This window comes from Camelina sativa, chromosome 12, assembly GCF_000633955.1.
Source record: "Camelina sativa cultivar DH55 chromosome 12, Cs, whole genome shotgun sequence".
NCBI lineage: Eukaryota > Viridiplantae > Streptophyta > Magnoliopsida > Brassicales > Brassicaceae > Camelina > Camelina sativa.
Genome location: NC_025696.1, coordinates 24,022,229 through 24,035,694, shown reverse-complemented (window position 1 = coordinate 24,035,694; position 13,466 = coordinate 24,022,229). Strand labels below are relative to the sequence as shown.

General features: G+C 39.3%; 3 protein-coding genes across 4 annotated transcripts; all 3 read right to left on the bottom strand.

Annotated features, from left to right (window-relative positions):
• On the bottom strand, nucleotides 3,391-4,094 carry LOC104732547. Its single transcript, XM_010452110.2, has one exon. The coding sequence runs from the start codon at nucleotides 3,878-3,880 to the stop codon at nucleotides 3,578-3,580; it is 303 nt and encodes a 100-aa protein (XP_010450412.1). The 5' UTR covers nucleotides 3,881-4,094; the 3' UTR covers nucleotides 3,391-3,577.
• On the bottom strand, nucleotides 4,756-8,283 carry LOC104732546 (SPX and EXS domain-containing protein 1). Of its 2 annotated transcripts, XM_010452108.2 has the most exons (13): nucleotides 7,929-8,282; nucleotides 7,654-7,769; nucleotides 7,506-7,544; nucleotides 7,324-7,416; nucleotides 7,122-7,238; nucleotides 6,867-6,962; nucleotides 6,627-6,740; nucleotides 6,396-6,449; nucleotides 6,122-6,169; nucleotides 5,660-5,810; nucleotides 5,406-5,571; nucleotides 5,241-5,310; nucleotides 4,773-5,156 (listed from the first exon to the last, which is right to left on the bottom strand). In XM_010452108.2, the coding sequence occupies exons 1-13, from the start codon at nucleotides 8,008-8,010 to the stop codon at nucleotides 4,908-4,910; spliced, it is 1,395 nt and encodes a 464-aa protein (XP_010450410.1). In that variant the 5' UTR covers nucleotides 8,011-8,282; the 3' UTR covers nucleotides 4,773-4,907. The 2 variants fall into 2 exon arrangements, with proteins under 2 accessions (XP_010450411.1, XP_010450410.1); XM_010452109.2 differs by lacking the exon at nucleotides 6,396-6,449 and having other exon boundaries at nucleotides 4,756-5,156; nucleotides 7,929-8,283.
• LOC104733797 lies at nucleotides 12,036-13,458 on the bottom strand. Its single transcript, XM_010453346.1, has 2 exons — nucleotides 12,244-13,458; nucleotides 12,036-12,191 (listed from the first exon to the last, which is right to left on the bottom strand). The coding sequence occupies exons 1-2, from the start codon at nucleotides 13,456-13,458 to the stop codon at nucleotides 12,036-12,038; spliced, it is 1,371 nt and encodes a 456-aa protein (XP_010451648.1).

The following is a 13,466-nucleotide window of genomic DNA, read 5'->3' as shown; positions in this document are numbered from 1 at the left end:
AAATGAATAAAATCCTTCAATTCTGATGAAAAGGTCGGCCAATCCTCGATATTAGACGTCATCCTTAGGAGGTCTGAACAATCCGTAGCAAAAAGAGCTTTATCCAAGTCCAACGCTAATAAGCACTCCATAGCCCAAATAAGGGTATCTAACTCTGCATGTAATGGGGATAAGCTTCTGCACGATCCTTTTAGCCCCATGTGCAGGATTCTATCACCGATAGACGCAATCCAGCCATGTCCACTCCTATCCACCTCTGTATGCCAAGAACCATCTATAAAGCATACAAAAGATTCTTGAAGAATTGGGATCGAAGGTATGCATGCTTCTACTACCGCTGGTGCTAAGTCTCTGTTATTTGCTCTCATAGAGTCTAAACAACCAAAATAACCTCAGAACTTCTCTAGATATCCCCAAAGATATTAAGATCATACAAGCTAATAGAAAGAATCGTAGGAGCATCAATGGATAGTGGATACTATCACATAAACTTCAAGACATCTCTTAATGCAGACAGACTACTTTGACAACTTCAGTCATTAGTATATTACAAACTCCACTTATTCTACGTCCTACACCTATAAATGAATAAAACTTTCTTCAGGTAAGAAGAACACCATTTTCCCCAGCTAAGACAAAGTAGACAAAATCAATGACTCATTCAATCCAGGACACCTAAATTAAAGACATGCAACTCTTCCATGGTTCAATGTAGATACCCCTACACGACATCTTCAGATTCAGAAGTATCAAGTTGCAAACTTCAGCCACCATAAGCTATATAAACAAATCCCACTTTTTCATAACTCCACTATAAAAAAGCAGAGATATCTTCCACGGTTCATCACCATCCCATTTATGGATGGCTTGTCGCAAAAACTTGTTGGCTGCAGGGTTAAAAGTTGATCAGTTTAACAAATAAAGTCCAATGTTCATAATATCCAGATTTATCATGTTAGAGATATCAATATTATTTCTTCAATTCTAGCCAACTCAGTAGAGATACAATGTCCTACTTTCAGTCTTAGGCGGCTAGCTACAATACTTGCGTCTTAGAACTAAGTTTCGAATGTGATGAAGCATATTAAAACAAACTTTTTACCAGCAAAAACCAGTGCTCACCTCAGGAGAAACCATAGGTGCATTGAGTGCAGTAGCAGCAAGCTCTCGTCCTCCATTCAGAGCTCCAACAACAGCTTCAGATCAGTGCTAACTCCTTTCTGTCAATTTAAAAAAAAACGTTAAACGATCACAGTGACCCGAGAACAATACCCAATACGAAACTGATCAGAATCTTCAAAGAATCACCGTTGATCTCAATTCCTGAAGTATAAGAGAAGGTATAATAAGAAGAAGAATCCGGAGATGAAGCCGCCGGAGGCTGAGACGGAGGAGGTTCAACGGCGGGAAGGTGATGGTTATATTGATCGAGCATCCAAATCGAGTAGATTATGATCGATACACCGATGAAAGCTTGGAGAAAATTCAGGATATTGAGAACAGAAGCGAACGAGATAGCAATTGTGATTGGAAGCCGATCCGAAAACAAATCGGTGTCATATACCAAAACCCTCGAGTTTAATCGATTTTTCTGTATTTGAGGTGAATCGACGATGGAAAGGGTCGCGAAAGAGAGAGAAGAAAATGAAAAAAAAAATGAAAAAAAATTTATATTTTCCAGAAACCAACCAAAATTTGACACGTGCCGTTCCTTATGGGTTGCTTCCATTCTCTCCTGGAGAAGCGATTCTCTGATTGTAGACGATATTATAAGATTTTTTAATTTTTTTTGGGACATAAATAAGAGAGTAACCTATAGAGTACTCCCCAGTGGAGATGCTCTTAGACAACATTAAAAAAAAATAACATCTTGGAGATCTTATAGTGTCACGGTTCATTGTCCCGCTTACTTGCATATACGTTATAAACCACTTATTTTCTTGTTACACTATACCACCAATTACTTCACATCATGAGTCTTCATTTTTAGTTCTCAGTGATAGCCACCCATTAGATAATTAAAGTTGGATTAAAGGTTTTAATTATAAAGATTATTTTCAATCACTAGTCTCATCTTATGTGATTGCAAACACTCCCTCCATTGAAACGACTACTTTATCTACCAGCTTCAAAGGTGCTTAGTTGGCCTCTCTCACTGTAACCAAGTTAAAGTCGCTCTCACCTCTCCATCAGCTATTAATACTTAAACTAATCCAAGCATCCACAACAAAAATCTTGCCATCAGTCCTACTTCTTCCAAATCATTAAAGTTATTTATCTTCAAAATCATCCAGGGCCGGCTTCCCATCGACCCGAAATGGCGTTATTGGTACCGAGGTAAATAAACGAAATCTATATGCACACACTTGTATATAGAGAGAGAGGATAAAATAGTTTTCTTTGGTATGCTTTCTTACAATATTAGAATATAAAAAAAAAAAAAAAATTGATTCGTTATTGATGAATCTAAAAAAAGATAAAATCGTGATATATCAAAGTAATAGTAGAATATATATACAGCATCCAATTCACTAAGAAGGATTAAAACTCATATGAATATAAAGATTAGCTTATGAAGAACATATTCCATTGATGTTACAAAGAGAGGGCAACAAAAGGTGAAAGGGGACAAATAGATATTGAAAGTGTGACTATCATCCATCCACTGAGGTAAGATAAAGGAAAGTATTCTTTAACTAAGTAAACTATTCGTCACTGGTCGAACGGAATCTGAATTGCCTTTTTCAGATATTAGTTTATCAATCTAAAATTCCTTTTTACCATTTTCTGTAATATTTTAGCTTATAAAACATATAAAAAGATTTGGATAGTATGACCAATCCCAAAGTTTTTTTGTATTTTTGGATAGTGTGAAACTACGTTGATGATGTTGTTTTACTCTGATCAGCATACTAAGTGGCACTTTTCCATATGTTTGTTTGGATGTATGTACCATTGTGAACTACCTGTGGGAATGGAACAACCTTTTTCGATATAGAGATTGATAAAGTTAGGTTTGATTGGGTTTACTTTAATGCGATCTGATTAACCACTTTTTACGATTTAAATACCAAAACAACCAGATCTCTGGGTACAAAGATACATGGATTCGTTTGAGTTTGAGTGCAAAATATCCCGGTTATATCAATAATAACATTTTGGATTTAATAATTGCATGTTGTATAAATAGTTTATTAGTTTTGTAATTTTAAGCTAGAGAAAATAAAAAATGAAATGAAGTGTTTATTTTCTCCAACATATTGCGCATACTTTTATTATTATCTGCATTCCAAATATTCTATATTAATGAGACTTATATAATTTCTTTTTGATTAATTAAAGAGTGCAAAAAAAAAAAAAAAAATTGGCAAGAACAAGGGGAAACAGAAAAGAAAAAAAGGAAAGCTAGAAGCATACCACAAATACAAAAATCTTCATCTATATCTATACAAGAACAAAAATTGTTCTACATCTCATAGATTTAACACATACTATACACAAGTAAGACTGAGAAGAGAATTAATTGTATTGTAAGATACGAAAAGAAGGAAAAATAAACTATATATATTTTGATTAATTACATTAAAATAGCGTATCTCATGCCATCACTAACCATGAGATGGTTAACCTCCGAGACACTACCATAATCTCCGGACATCCACAGTCCATCAGTCCCGCTAACACTCGGTACCGCGAAGCAAGAGATGATCGAGAACGGGAACCGCATGATCACAGCATTAAAACCTTCTCGTCTTCCATGAGCTACTACTCCCTGCCCTGAGCCTGCAGTGGACGGCTGCAAGTCAGTCTCGTCAGCTACGCGAGGGCTCTTACGAAGGTTTTGAAGGTTACGACGGAGTACGGAAAGCATCTGCGTCATCTCTGTCTCTCTGATCTTGATTTTAGGATTCTTTTTTGCTTTACTCTCTCTCTCTCTCTCTTTCTCTCTTTTGGTTGTTTCTTGAGTTGGATGATATAAAGGCAACTTTGAAGAGAGGAAGGAACCGTATGGGGCTTTCTTTTATTTGTGTATGGAAAGATTGATTTTGCAAGTGGGCAACTTGGAATTTGCTTTTCATTATTAGTGCTACTCTCTTTATCATCTATCTATATTTTATTTTCTTTACCCATAGTTTTGTAATTTTTTTTTTTTTTTGTTTTAATAACAAAAGAGACATGGTGGTAGCCTTGTAGGGATAAATTCCATTGTTCGCCCTCTATTATTTACTCTCACTATTAGGTGAACACCCAATTATATCAAAAAGTTTGATTAAGCACTTAACCGAACAATCATACAAAACTCTTATTATAGAGCTAAGATGTCTTTAACATAATTGTAGGATATTTGAGACATATAGTAAAGAAAGAAAAAAAAGATGGCAAGAGAATGGAATATGAAAATGAGCAGCAACTTAAACATACATTGTAAACTAGTTTTTCCACAGAAAAAAAAAAATCAAAATTATGATGGTTTTATATTATTTTTCTCAATAAAATTAATTTTCTAAATTCAATTTAATTAAACTATACATATATATTTTTTTCTTTTTGACATTTATTTATTTTATATTGAAAATAAATTTTATTAATTGAGGAGTAATTGAGATTTGTTAAGAGTCATCTCTTGTTCTGGCTAAATAGTACCTTTTAGCCGACGACTGATGCATTTTTATTACCTAATCTTTTTACCTGAAAGAGCATGCCTACTCTTAGACCGAGTCTAGTTACATGATTTGATGTCCTAAGTCAAACGAGTACCGATTAATCCGTCATTCATTGAATTTGGTTCAATTATATGAAAACTGTGTATAATACTTCTAAAAGTGTCTATAAGAGTCGAGTGGACCATTTGGAAAACCAGAAATTTGCGTAGGGATTAGGGGAAATAAACAAAAAAAGGTGGGATGCTAAACATCATGGGGTGTAGTAGAACCAAGTAATTTGTCTTCTTCAAGTGAAATCTCACCCATTGGATGTGATTTGGTGATCTTGTTCCACTCATTCTCTACTCTGAAAAATACCCACTGAAAGCGTCTCAACATCTCCATGGCTGTGATTGTGAACACTGTTATGTAGTTGTGCCTCAAATGTGCTGATAACTTGTATGTCCATGCGCATCTCAGCACCAGATTGCTCCCTATCACCCAGAAATACACCTGCAACCTCGCAATATTTTTACAGTTTCAGACATCACAATACGGAGATAACACAAGGCGGTTTTATTGGAAACTGAATCTCACCCATTGCCGGCCATATAACAGATTTGATATGGCACTTGGACGGCTAAACTTGAATATCTTAGTGAAACCGCTGCACAACAGATTTAATTTATGTCACTGAAATATGACCAAAAAAAAATGAAATGACTGTTTAATGGATCAGAAGGTGAAGTTTCATCCTATTACCTCAAGTCCCAATCTCGAGTTACATCCCAGTAAAATGAGTATAGTGAGTTGATGACACTTGAGAAAAGCCAGAGAGGTCGGTAAAATGATGTCCAGCTCTCGGCCATCACGTGATATTTAAGCGCAGAAAGGAAGATCACGGGCACTGCTGTTGAATACTTCAGAGCTGAAAAATATTCACAGATCATCAACATTGATGATATAATAAGACAATACATGGGACAATCATCAGTTCTCATAGGTTACGCTTTTACCATTTAAAAGAGATGATTTTTCCTTCGTATCTTTGTATTGTCGAAGACATTGCAAAAGACGGCAAATGTAGGGGAAAACAAGAACCAAAGGAATTGCAATTTGATGACTCCCACAGACAGCGTCAGCTTCAAACCAAGCAATTGTTGCGACCTGAAAGTCCAGGAAACCTCTTAAACTTCATATGTCCCAACATTTCACAACAAATAACAGAGTATGAAAACCCGTGAAGGTTAGACAGATAAGCAGGATTCCATTGGTTCATCACCAAAACTAGCATAGCGAATAATTGGCTGATAATTCATCCAGGTGTCAGGTGTTTGTCAGTCTTGAGGATACATAGCTACAGATTATATATATATTTGTTCCAGATTATAAGAAAGAATGGAACTAGTTCCTCCAGCATAAGAAATTTCTAATCTACATTAGATGCTACATATAAATAGACTGTGTAAACAAATTACCTGTCTATGCACCATTCGGCAGACAGAGCGCTCTAAGTCGGAAAATACCTGTAGAAGGCACGTAGCATAACCGGCATAGATTAAAATGTGAGCAATCATAGTTGACAATCAAGTATCAGTAGCATAATCGGCATAAATTAAAATGCAAAAGAAATGTAGAAGCAATTCCATTTGTAGGCCAGATAAAGAGGACACATGTTTCACCAATATCACGGAAATCATAATTATTTTAAGTTAGGAAGCTCTTTTGCAGAACTATCTTAAACTTTTATACCTTTACCATGGAGGTCAGAATATCTGCCAAAAAGAAGTCTGGAAATGTAATTGGCTGTGAAACAAAAAAAAACACATCAGATCTCCAGGCTCAAAAGAATTTATCCAGATATAATGTATGAGTTCCAAAAAAAACCTAGAGGACACTGATCAAGCATAACTCTTATAAGCAAAACCTAGAGATTTGTCACTTGCAAGATTAATTTCAATCAACAGCTGTCTATCACCTTACCTGCAGTGGAAACGCTATCCTCCACAATGTTCTCAGCAGAAAATATCGGGATGACAAGTAGAAAATATCGAAAGGAAATATCAGAACCAAAGCAAAAGCAATGTACAAGAGCACCTGCAGCAGTGACAACACAACACTTAGACATAACTTAGCAGATCTATCTGGCATGCAAAGAGGTAACAGAGTAAAGCAATAAACATGTATAAGCAATAAAGATTAGAAGAAGGACATAAAGCTAACCGGTTGTGAAGCTGCCAAAGATACTTCCCCATGGGAATACAAATATAGATACGCTGTCATGCTAGTTGGCACAATGATTGTCATCCACATGCTACACTGCAGCCAAATATTACACAAAAGAGAAACAACACGAGTCAGATACAAACTGAGAACAATACGGAGATAGAGAAGTGTGTCTACTACTATAAAAGCAATCTTCTTCATGTCGAAGAAACCCAAAAAAGATACAAAACACTTGTATTGAAGTTAAAATACCTTCCACATCTCTCTGTGAGTAAGGTGGTTATGGTCAAGATCAAAGACTTTGGCATAATTGACACTTCCTTGAGAGAACACCCATAAATTCACTCCCCAAAGCCATACCATCATGGTCTGAAGTATTCAAATGCCACATATACTCAGAAGAGAAAAAAGAGTTTTTAAAAAGGCCAAAAGAGAGTAGACTCTGTGAACTTACCACAAGAAGAAGAGGGTTGTAATAAAGAAAAGCTTCATACAAAAATAAATCCCGGAGGTCGATACTCATTCTCATAACTGAATCCCAACCAATCTGTTCAAACAAGAATACAAACAACGTCCTCAAAATGATCAAGGTCGTCAAAACTCCACCAAATAAAAAACTTACACAAAAGAACTCACCTTGCAGCAACACAGAGCCCAAAAAAGAAACAAAAAAACCTGTGAAAAAGAAAGCTTTGATCAAACAAATGACATTCACAGAGACATATATATATATATATATATATATATATATATATGTATAATATCAATTGTTGAAGGAACAAACCTTAAATCTCCAGAGGAAAATAGGAGAAGGAACCATAGTTGTAATATGAAGTGGTGAACTTGAACCTTTAAGGTCACCCATTTCTGATACACCACCACCTAAATGACCGTGTACACCTAATCACAACAAAACAAAAACCCAATTTTTTTAAGAAATCGAAAGCTTTTGGTAGATCTCTTTACAGCTAAACAGATCAGATTAGCATCTACAGAGGATCCACTCCACTACACATGATGCATTGTTTGTTATGAGATATAGAAGAAACTTGGGCTTACCAGGATCAATGAAAACAGATTTGCTACCAGATTTACGAAGATGAGGACTGGTTGAAGAGATTGTTGCTGGATTTTCAAACATGACCAGAGTTTCATGGTTCTGTGGGGGTTTGTTACAAAAAAAAAAAAAAAAAAACGAATCTTTGTACTAGTAGTGTGTTTTTATAAGGAAGCTCTCATCGTCACTTTTCACGAAGCAGATCGATCGAGAGACAGACAGAGAAACCCAGCAGAGAGAAATTGGGTGAGGGTTTCGTTTTTGTAGAGATCTTCAATTCAACGCATTTGAGTAGAGATTAAGCGAAACTCTTCCTTTTTTTTCTTTTTTTTCTTTTTTCCCCTTCCGTTAGGATTTAGACGTCTCTCTTTTTTTTTTTCTTTTTTTAATTTACATTTGTCATCATCATTTTTTATTTTGGGCTTCACTAAAGTTTGTTTAGGCCCACCATTGTAACCTAAAGAAACAATTGGTGAAATTCACTAAAGTTTGTTTAGGCCCACCATTGTAACCTAAAGAAACAATTGGTGAAACTCATATCGGGAAAAATGTCATTAAAATCATGAACTTTCAAATTTTGGCCATTTAAAACATGGACTTTGTTGTAGGCCATTTAAAACATTAACTTTCGTTGACTAGCTTTTTTAAACATGAAGTTTCGTTGACCAGGCCAAAAAAGACATGACGTTAAATCCGATAATTGACCTACTAACAGATGTTACTATGCCGTTAATCACTCCGTTACTGATAAACCGACATCGTTTTAATTGAAGTTTTAGTTTGAAATAATATCATTTAAACTATAAACTTTTAAATATAGGCCATTTAAATCATGAACTTGTAAATGTATGTCATTTAAACCATGAACTTTTAATTTATGTCATTTAAACCATGAACTTGCCCTGGGCGTTCGGTAAAAATCAGACAACCTAAAAATTTTGGTTATCGGAGCAAATCGAAGAGAGAAAGCTTAATCGTTCGGTGCAATTGCTTTGAATAACCGGGCTTTGGTTCGGTTCGGTAATCGAATCGACTGGTTTATTAGAAATTATAGAAGTATATAAGCCTAATCGGCTAACCCGTTTAACCCTAGTTTAGTTTATCTCTTCTTTCTTTGACTTTGCATCATGATGCGGTTCTGAGAAAGAGAGAGAAGAACATCAGTTCATCATTCTTTGTCGATCTTTGTCATGTATTTTGTGTCTTTTTGTTTTCGTCTTGAATCTTTTTCATTTATTAGGAAACTACACTAGAGTCTGAAGGATTGATCATCTTGTTTTTGTAACTTGATAAACCCTTGATGGTGTTCTCATTAGATTATGCCCAATATATACAACTGTATAAGGGTGATGCCCAAGCAATATCAATACATACAAGGAAAGGGAATATTACAGAATCCCTTGTCTATCACTCCTCCTCAGTCGTAGCATTGTATGGGATGATGCTGAGACTGTTCCGAAAATCAGTAAACAATGGTGTAGGAAGTCCCTTTGTGAAAATGTCTGCGTACTGATGAGAAGAAGGTATATGGAGAACACGTACGGTGCCAAGCGCAATGCGTTCACGAACGAAATGTAGATCAATCTCGACGTGTTTCGTTCGTTGGTGTTGAACGGGGTTCGTGGAGAGGTAAACAGCACTTACATTGTCGCAATAGACTAGTGTAGCTTTGGATAATGGACAATGTAGTTCCAAGAGAATGTTGCGGAGCCATGTAGTTTCGGCGACGACGTTGGCAACGCCCCGATATTCCGCCTCAGCACTCGAACGGGAGACGGTGTGTTGTCGGTTGGCAGACCAGGAGAACAAGTTATCACCATGGAAGATGCAATAGCCAGAGGTAGATCGCCTTGTGGTGGGGCAGCCAGCCCAATCTGCATCGGTGTAGGCCACTAAACCGGAGGAAGTTGTGGGATATAGTTGCAAGCCATAGTCAAGAGTACCTTTGACGTAACGGAGAATGCGTTTGAGGGCCTTGAAGTGAGCTTCCCGTGGGTCGTGCATGAACAAACAAACCTGTTGTACGGCAAACGAAATATCTGGTCGCGTGAAGGTCAAGTATTGGAGAGCACCGGCGAGACTGCGGTAAAGGGTAGGATTCACGACGGAGGGGCCGTCATCGGCAGCAAGTTTGGCGCGGGAATCAGCCGGCGTTGAGCATGGGTTGCAATTCGTCATATTGGCTCGGTGCAATATGTCAGCCGCGTAGTTGCATTGATTTAAAAACATGCCGGAGGAGTTGCGTTTGATGGAGACGCCAAGAAAGTAATGGAGTTCGCCAAGATCCGACATTTCAAATTCCTTGCTTAGAGACGCAATGATATCGTTGAGAAGCGACAGTGATGAGGCTGTGAGACCGATGTCATCGACGTATAGGAGAAGATAGGCGGTGCCGCGAGCGTGATGATAGACGAATAGAGAGGAGTCACCTTTGCTTTGAGTGAAGCCGATGCGACGAGCATATTGAGCAAAACGTTGGTTCCAAGCACGCGGGGCTTGTTTGAGACCATAGAGAGAGCGTCTTAGTAAACACACATGATCAGGTTTGTCAGGATCGCGGAAGCCGGGCGGCTGGTGCATGTAAACGGTTTCGTCAAGTGTGCCGTGGAGGAAAGCATTTTTTACGTCCAGTTGACGTATCGGCCATTTGCGAGATAGAGAGATGTCGAGGACGAGGCGAATGGTAGCGGGTTTCACGACAGGGCTGAATGTCTCGTCGCAATCAACTCCTATCTCTTGAGATTTGCCATTAGCAATTAGACGGGCTTTGTACCGAGAGAGCTTCCCATCTGCACCAAACTTGTGTCTAAAGAGCCACATGGAACGCACAATGTTAGTATTCTTTGGGGGGGGCGGTACAAGATCCCACGTTCCCTTTTTAATTTGAGCGTCATATTCCTCATGCATGGCGGGATTCGAGTTAGGATCCTCTAAAGCTTTTATGTGAGAAGTAGGAAGAGGAGATAATGTGTCTGTATGAAGGGAAAGATGTTGTTTTGGTTTGATGATACCTCGTTTGCTTCTTGTCACCATTGAGTGACCAGCCGCAGGTGGAGGTGGAGCAGCCACTTGGGGAGCCGGCGGTGGAATAGGATCCGCAGGTGTTGGTGGCTGGGGAGGTGCGACAGGATCCACTTGTGATGGATTTGCATGTCGGAGAATGGGAGAGACTGGTAAGGGGAAGACGTTTTCAGGGCTAGACGAGGGAGAACCCTGAACAAGAGAATAAAAAGGAAAGACGGCTTCGTCAAAGATGACATGACGAGAGATGATTACCTTACGGGTGGAGAGGTCAAGACAACGATATCCTTTATGATTTATTGGATATCCAAGGAAGACACAAGCAGTGGAGCGTGGTGCAAGTTTGTGAGAGGATGTAGGAAGTAAATTAGGATAACAGAGACAACCGAAGACCCGAAGATGAGTGTATTGAGGAGCTTTGTGAAGAAGTTTTGTGAATGGGATGTCATTGTTGATGGAAGAGGAGGGGATTATATTGAAGAGGTGAGTTGCCATCATAAGAGCTTCAACCCAATAAGAAGGTGGCATTGAAGCTTGGAAAAGCAATGACCGAACACTGTTGTTGAGGGTGCGGAGAGTGCGTTCAGCTTTTCCATTTTGTTGTGACGTATGTGGACAAGAAAAACGAGGGAGGATGCCATGAGAGGATAGATGATCAAGGAAAGCTTTGTTTTGATATTCACCACCATTGTCGCATTGTAAAGCTTTAATGCTGCGGCCAAATTGATTAGAGACGTAAGCCATGAATTTTAAGAAAGTTGAAAACACTTCTGATTTTTGTCGTAAAGGAAAAACCCAAAGAAAATGAGTGAAGTGATCAAGGTAAATAACATAATATTTGAAACCAGTGATGCTTGGAACCGGGGAGGTCCAAACATCAGAGTGAACAAGTTCAAAAGGTGCAGAGACTGAAGAAATAATAGAATCAAAAGGTAATCTAATGTGTTTCCCCAATTGACAAGCATGACAAAGAGAACTGTCAATTTTAGAACAATTTATTAAACCAGAAGAAATAAGAGATTGAAGAGTTGTGTTTCCCACGTGTCCGAGACGACGATGCCACAACAAAGAGTTGGGAACCGCTGAGATCATGGCTTGTGGAGAATGAGAGGATTGAGTGGCCGATGGTGGTGAAGTGATTGAGTAGAGAGGACCGGAGCTGTTACATCGGAGGAGCTTGTTCCGAGTATGAAGGTCCTTAACACAAAAGCCAAAAGGATCAAATTCCACAGAAACCCAATTATCTATAGTAAATTGACGAACAGAGATAAGGTTTTTGATAATAGAAGGACAAACAAGCACTTTATTTAGATGGAGAGGACGTGTGTGAGAAGGTAAAGAGTAATAACCGATTGCTTTAGTGGGAATAGAGGATCCGTCACCGACAACTACTGATGGGAAAGAGCTCGCATTAAAGAGGGAATGGAGAGTACCTGGTTGTGCCGTGAGGTGAGATGTAGCGCCGGTGTCCATGTACCAGCTTGCATCGTTGGGATCCGGCATGGTCATTGTACCAAAAGCGGCAGCCGGAAGCTGTGTTGGTTGTGATGCCATAGGAGATGGACCAAGGAGGCCGCTCGCTGGATGTGTAGTGGTGAGGTTCGCCATGTGCGGTTGTTGCGGCCAGTAACGTTGGTGCGAATGCGGAAACGACGGTGGCGACTGGTACCACGGTGGAGGCATTTGCCAGTTGGGAGTCCATTGCCACTGCTGACGGCCCCGTCCTCTGTTGTTGTTGCGTCCACGACCGCGACCTCGTCCACCATATGAGTTGCCTTTGTTGTAGTTGTTGTCGCGATGACCGCCGGTGTGGTTGTTGTGTCCGCTAGAGGTCGTGTACAACACGCTCTGAGATGTCGAGTCAAGAGAAACAGGGGCACGGGTGTGGGTCTGGCGGTTTAAGCGTTGTTCCTCCTCAACAAGCATGGAGCGGGCAACAACAAAGGTGGGGAACGGTTGGCGATGTTTGATGATGTTGATGATGTTGTTGAACTTTGGTGAGAGACCGTTCAGCATATATGTCACGACGAGGCGATCGGAGACCGGAGAGTCAACATTGGCTAGGAGATCAGAAAGGGTCTTGAGCTTTTGACAATAGTCGTGGACCGTGAGATCTCCGATGGTGAGGGTGCAGAGATCATTGTTGAGTTGTATTGCACGGGCTTCTTTGTTGTCACGGAAGAGGTTTTCTATGATGAGCCAGAGTTCACGGGCAGAGCAACGAGTTTTCAGCACCGTGTCGAGAAGAGAGGAAGAAATGGTTCCATAGATCCACATCTTGACGAGACCATCACGCTCTTTCCAAGATATGTCTTCTGGATTCATAGGTAGAGAGGTGCCATCGAGATGGCCAGACACGCCAAAGCTGAAACAATGTGTTTCGAAGAGTTCACGCCAAGCATCATAGTTGATCTTTGTCATATCGAGGGTTATGGGAATGTAAGATTTGATATGAGTCACCCCAAAAGCTTTGTGAGGAGCAGGGAGGGGGTGTTGAGGTTGGTTAGCCATGGAAGGAG

Bases quoted from the DNA above. Each gene is read 5' to 3' on its own strand.
- LOC104732547 (XM_010452110.2), bottom strand. From the start codon at position 3,880: ATGACGCAGATGCTTTCCGTACTCCGTCGTAACCTTCAAAACCTTCGT.
- LOC104732546 (XM_010452108.2), bottom strand. From the start codon at position 8,010: ATGTTTGAAAATCCAGCAACAATCTCTTCAACCAGTCCTCATCTTCGT. The intron at 7,770-7,928 runs GTAAGCCCAAGT...TGTTGTGATTAG, and splicing joins ATCTGTTTTCATTGATCCTG to GTGTACACGGTCATTTAGGT. The intron at 6,741-6,866 runs GTTAGCTTTATG...TCACTGCTGCAG, and splicing joins CTTTGGCAGCTTCACAACCG to GTGCTCTTGTACATTGCTTT.
- LOC104733797 (XM_010453346.1), bottom strand. From the start codon at position 13,458: ATGGCTAACCAACCTCAACACCCCCTCCCTGCTCCTCACAAAGCTTTT. The intron at 12,192-12,243 runs GTTTGTCCTTCT...AATTTACTATAG, and splicing joins TCCATCTAAATAAAGTGCTT to ATAATTGGGTTTCTGTGGAA.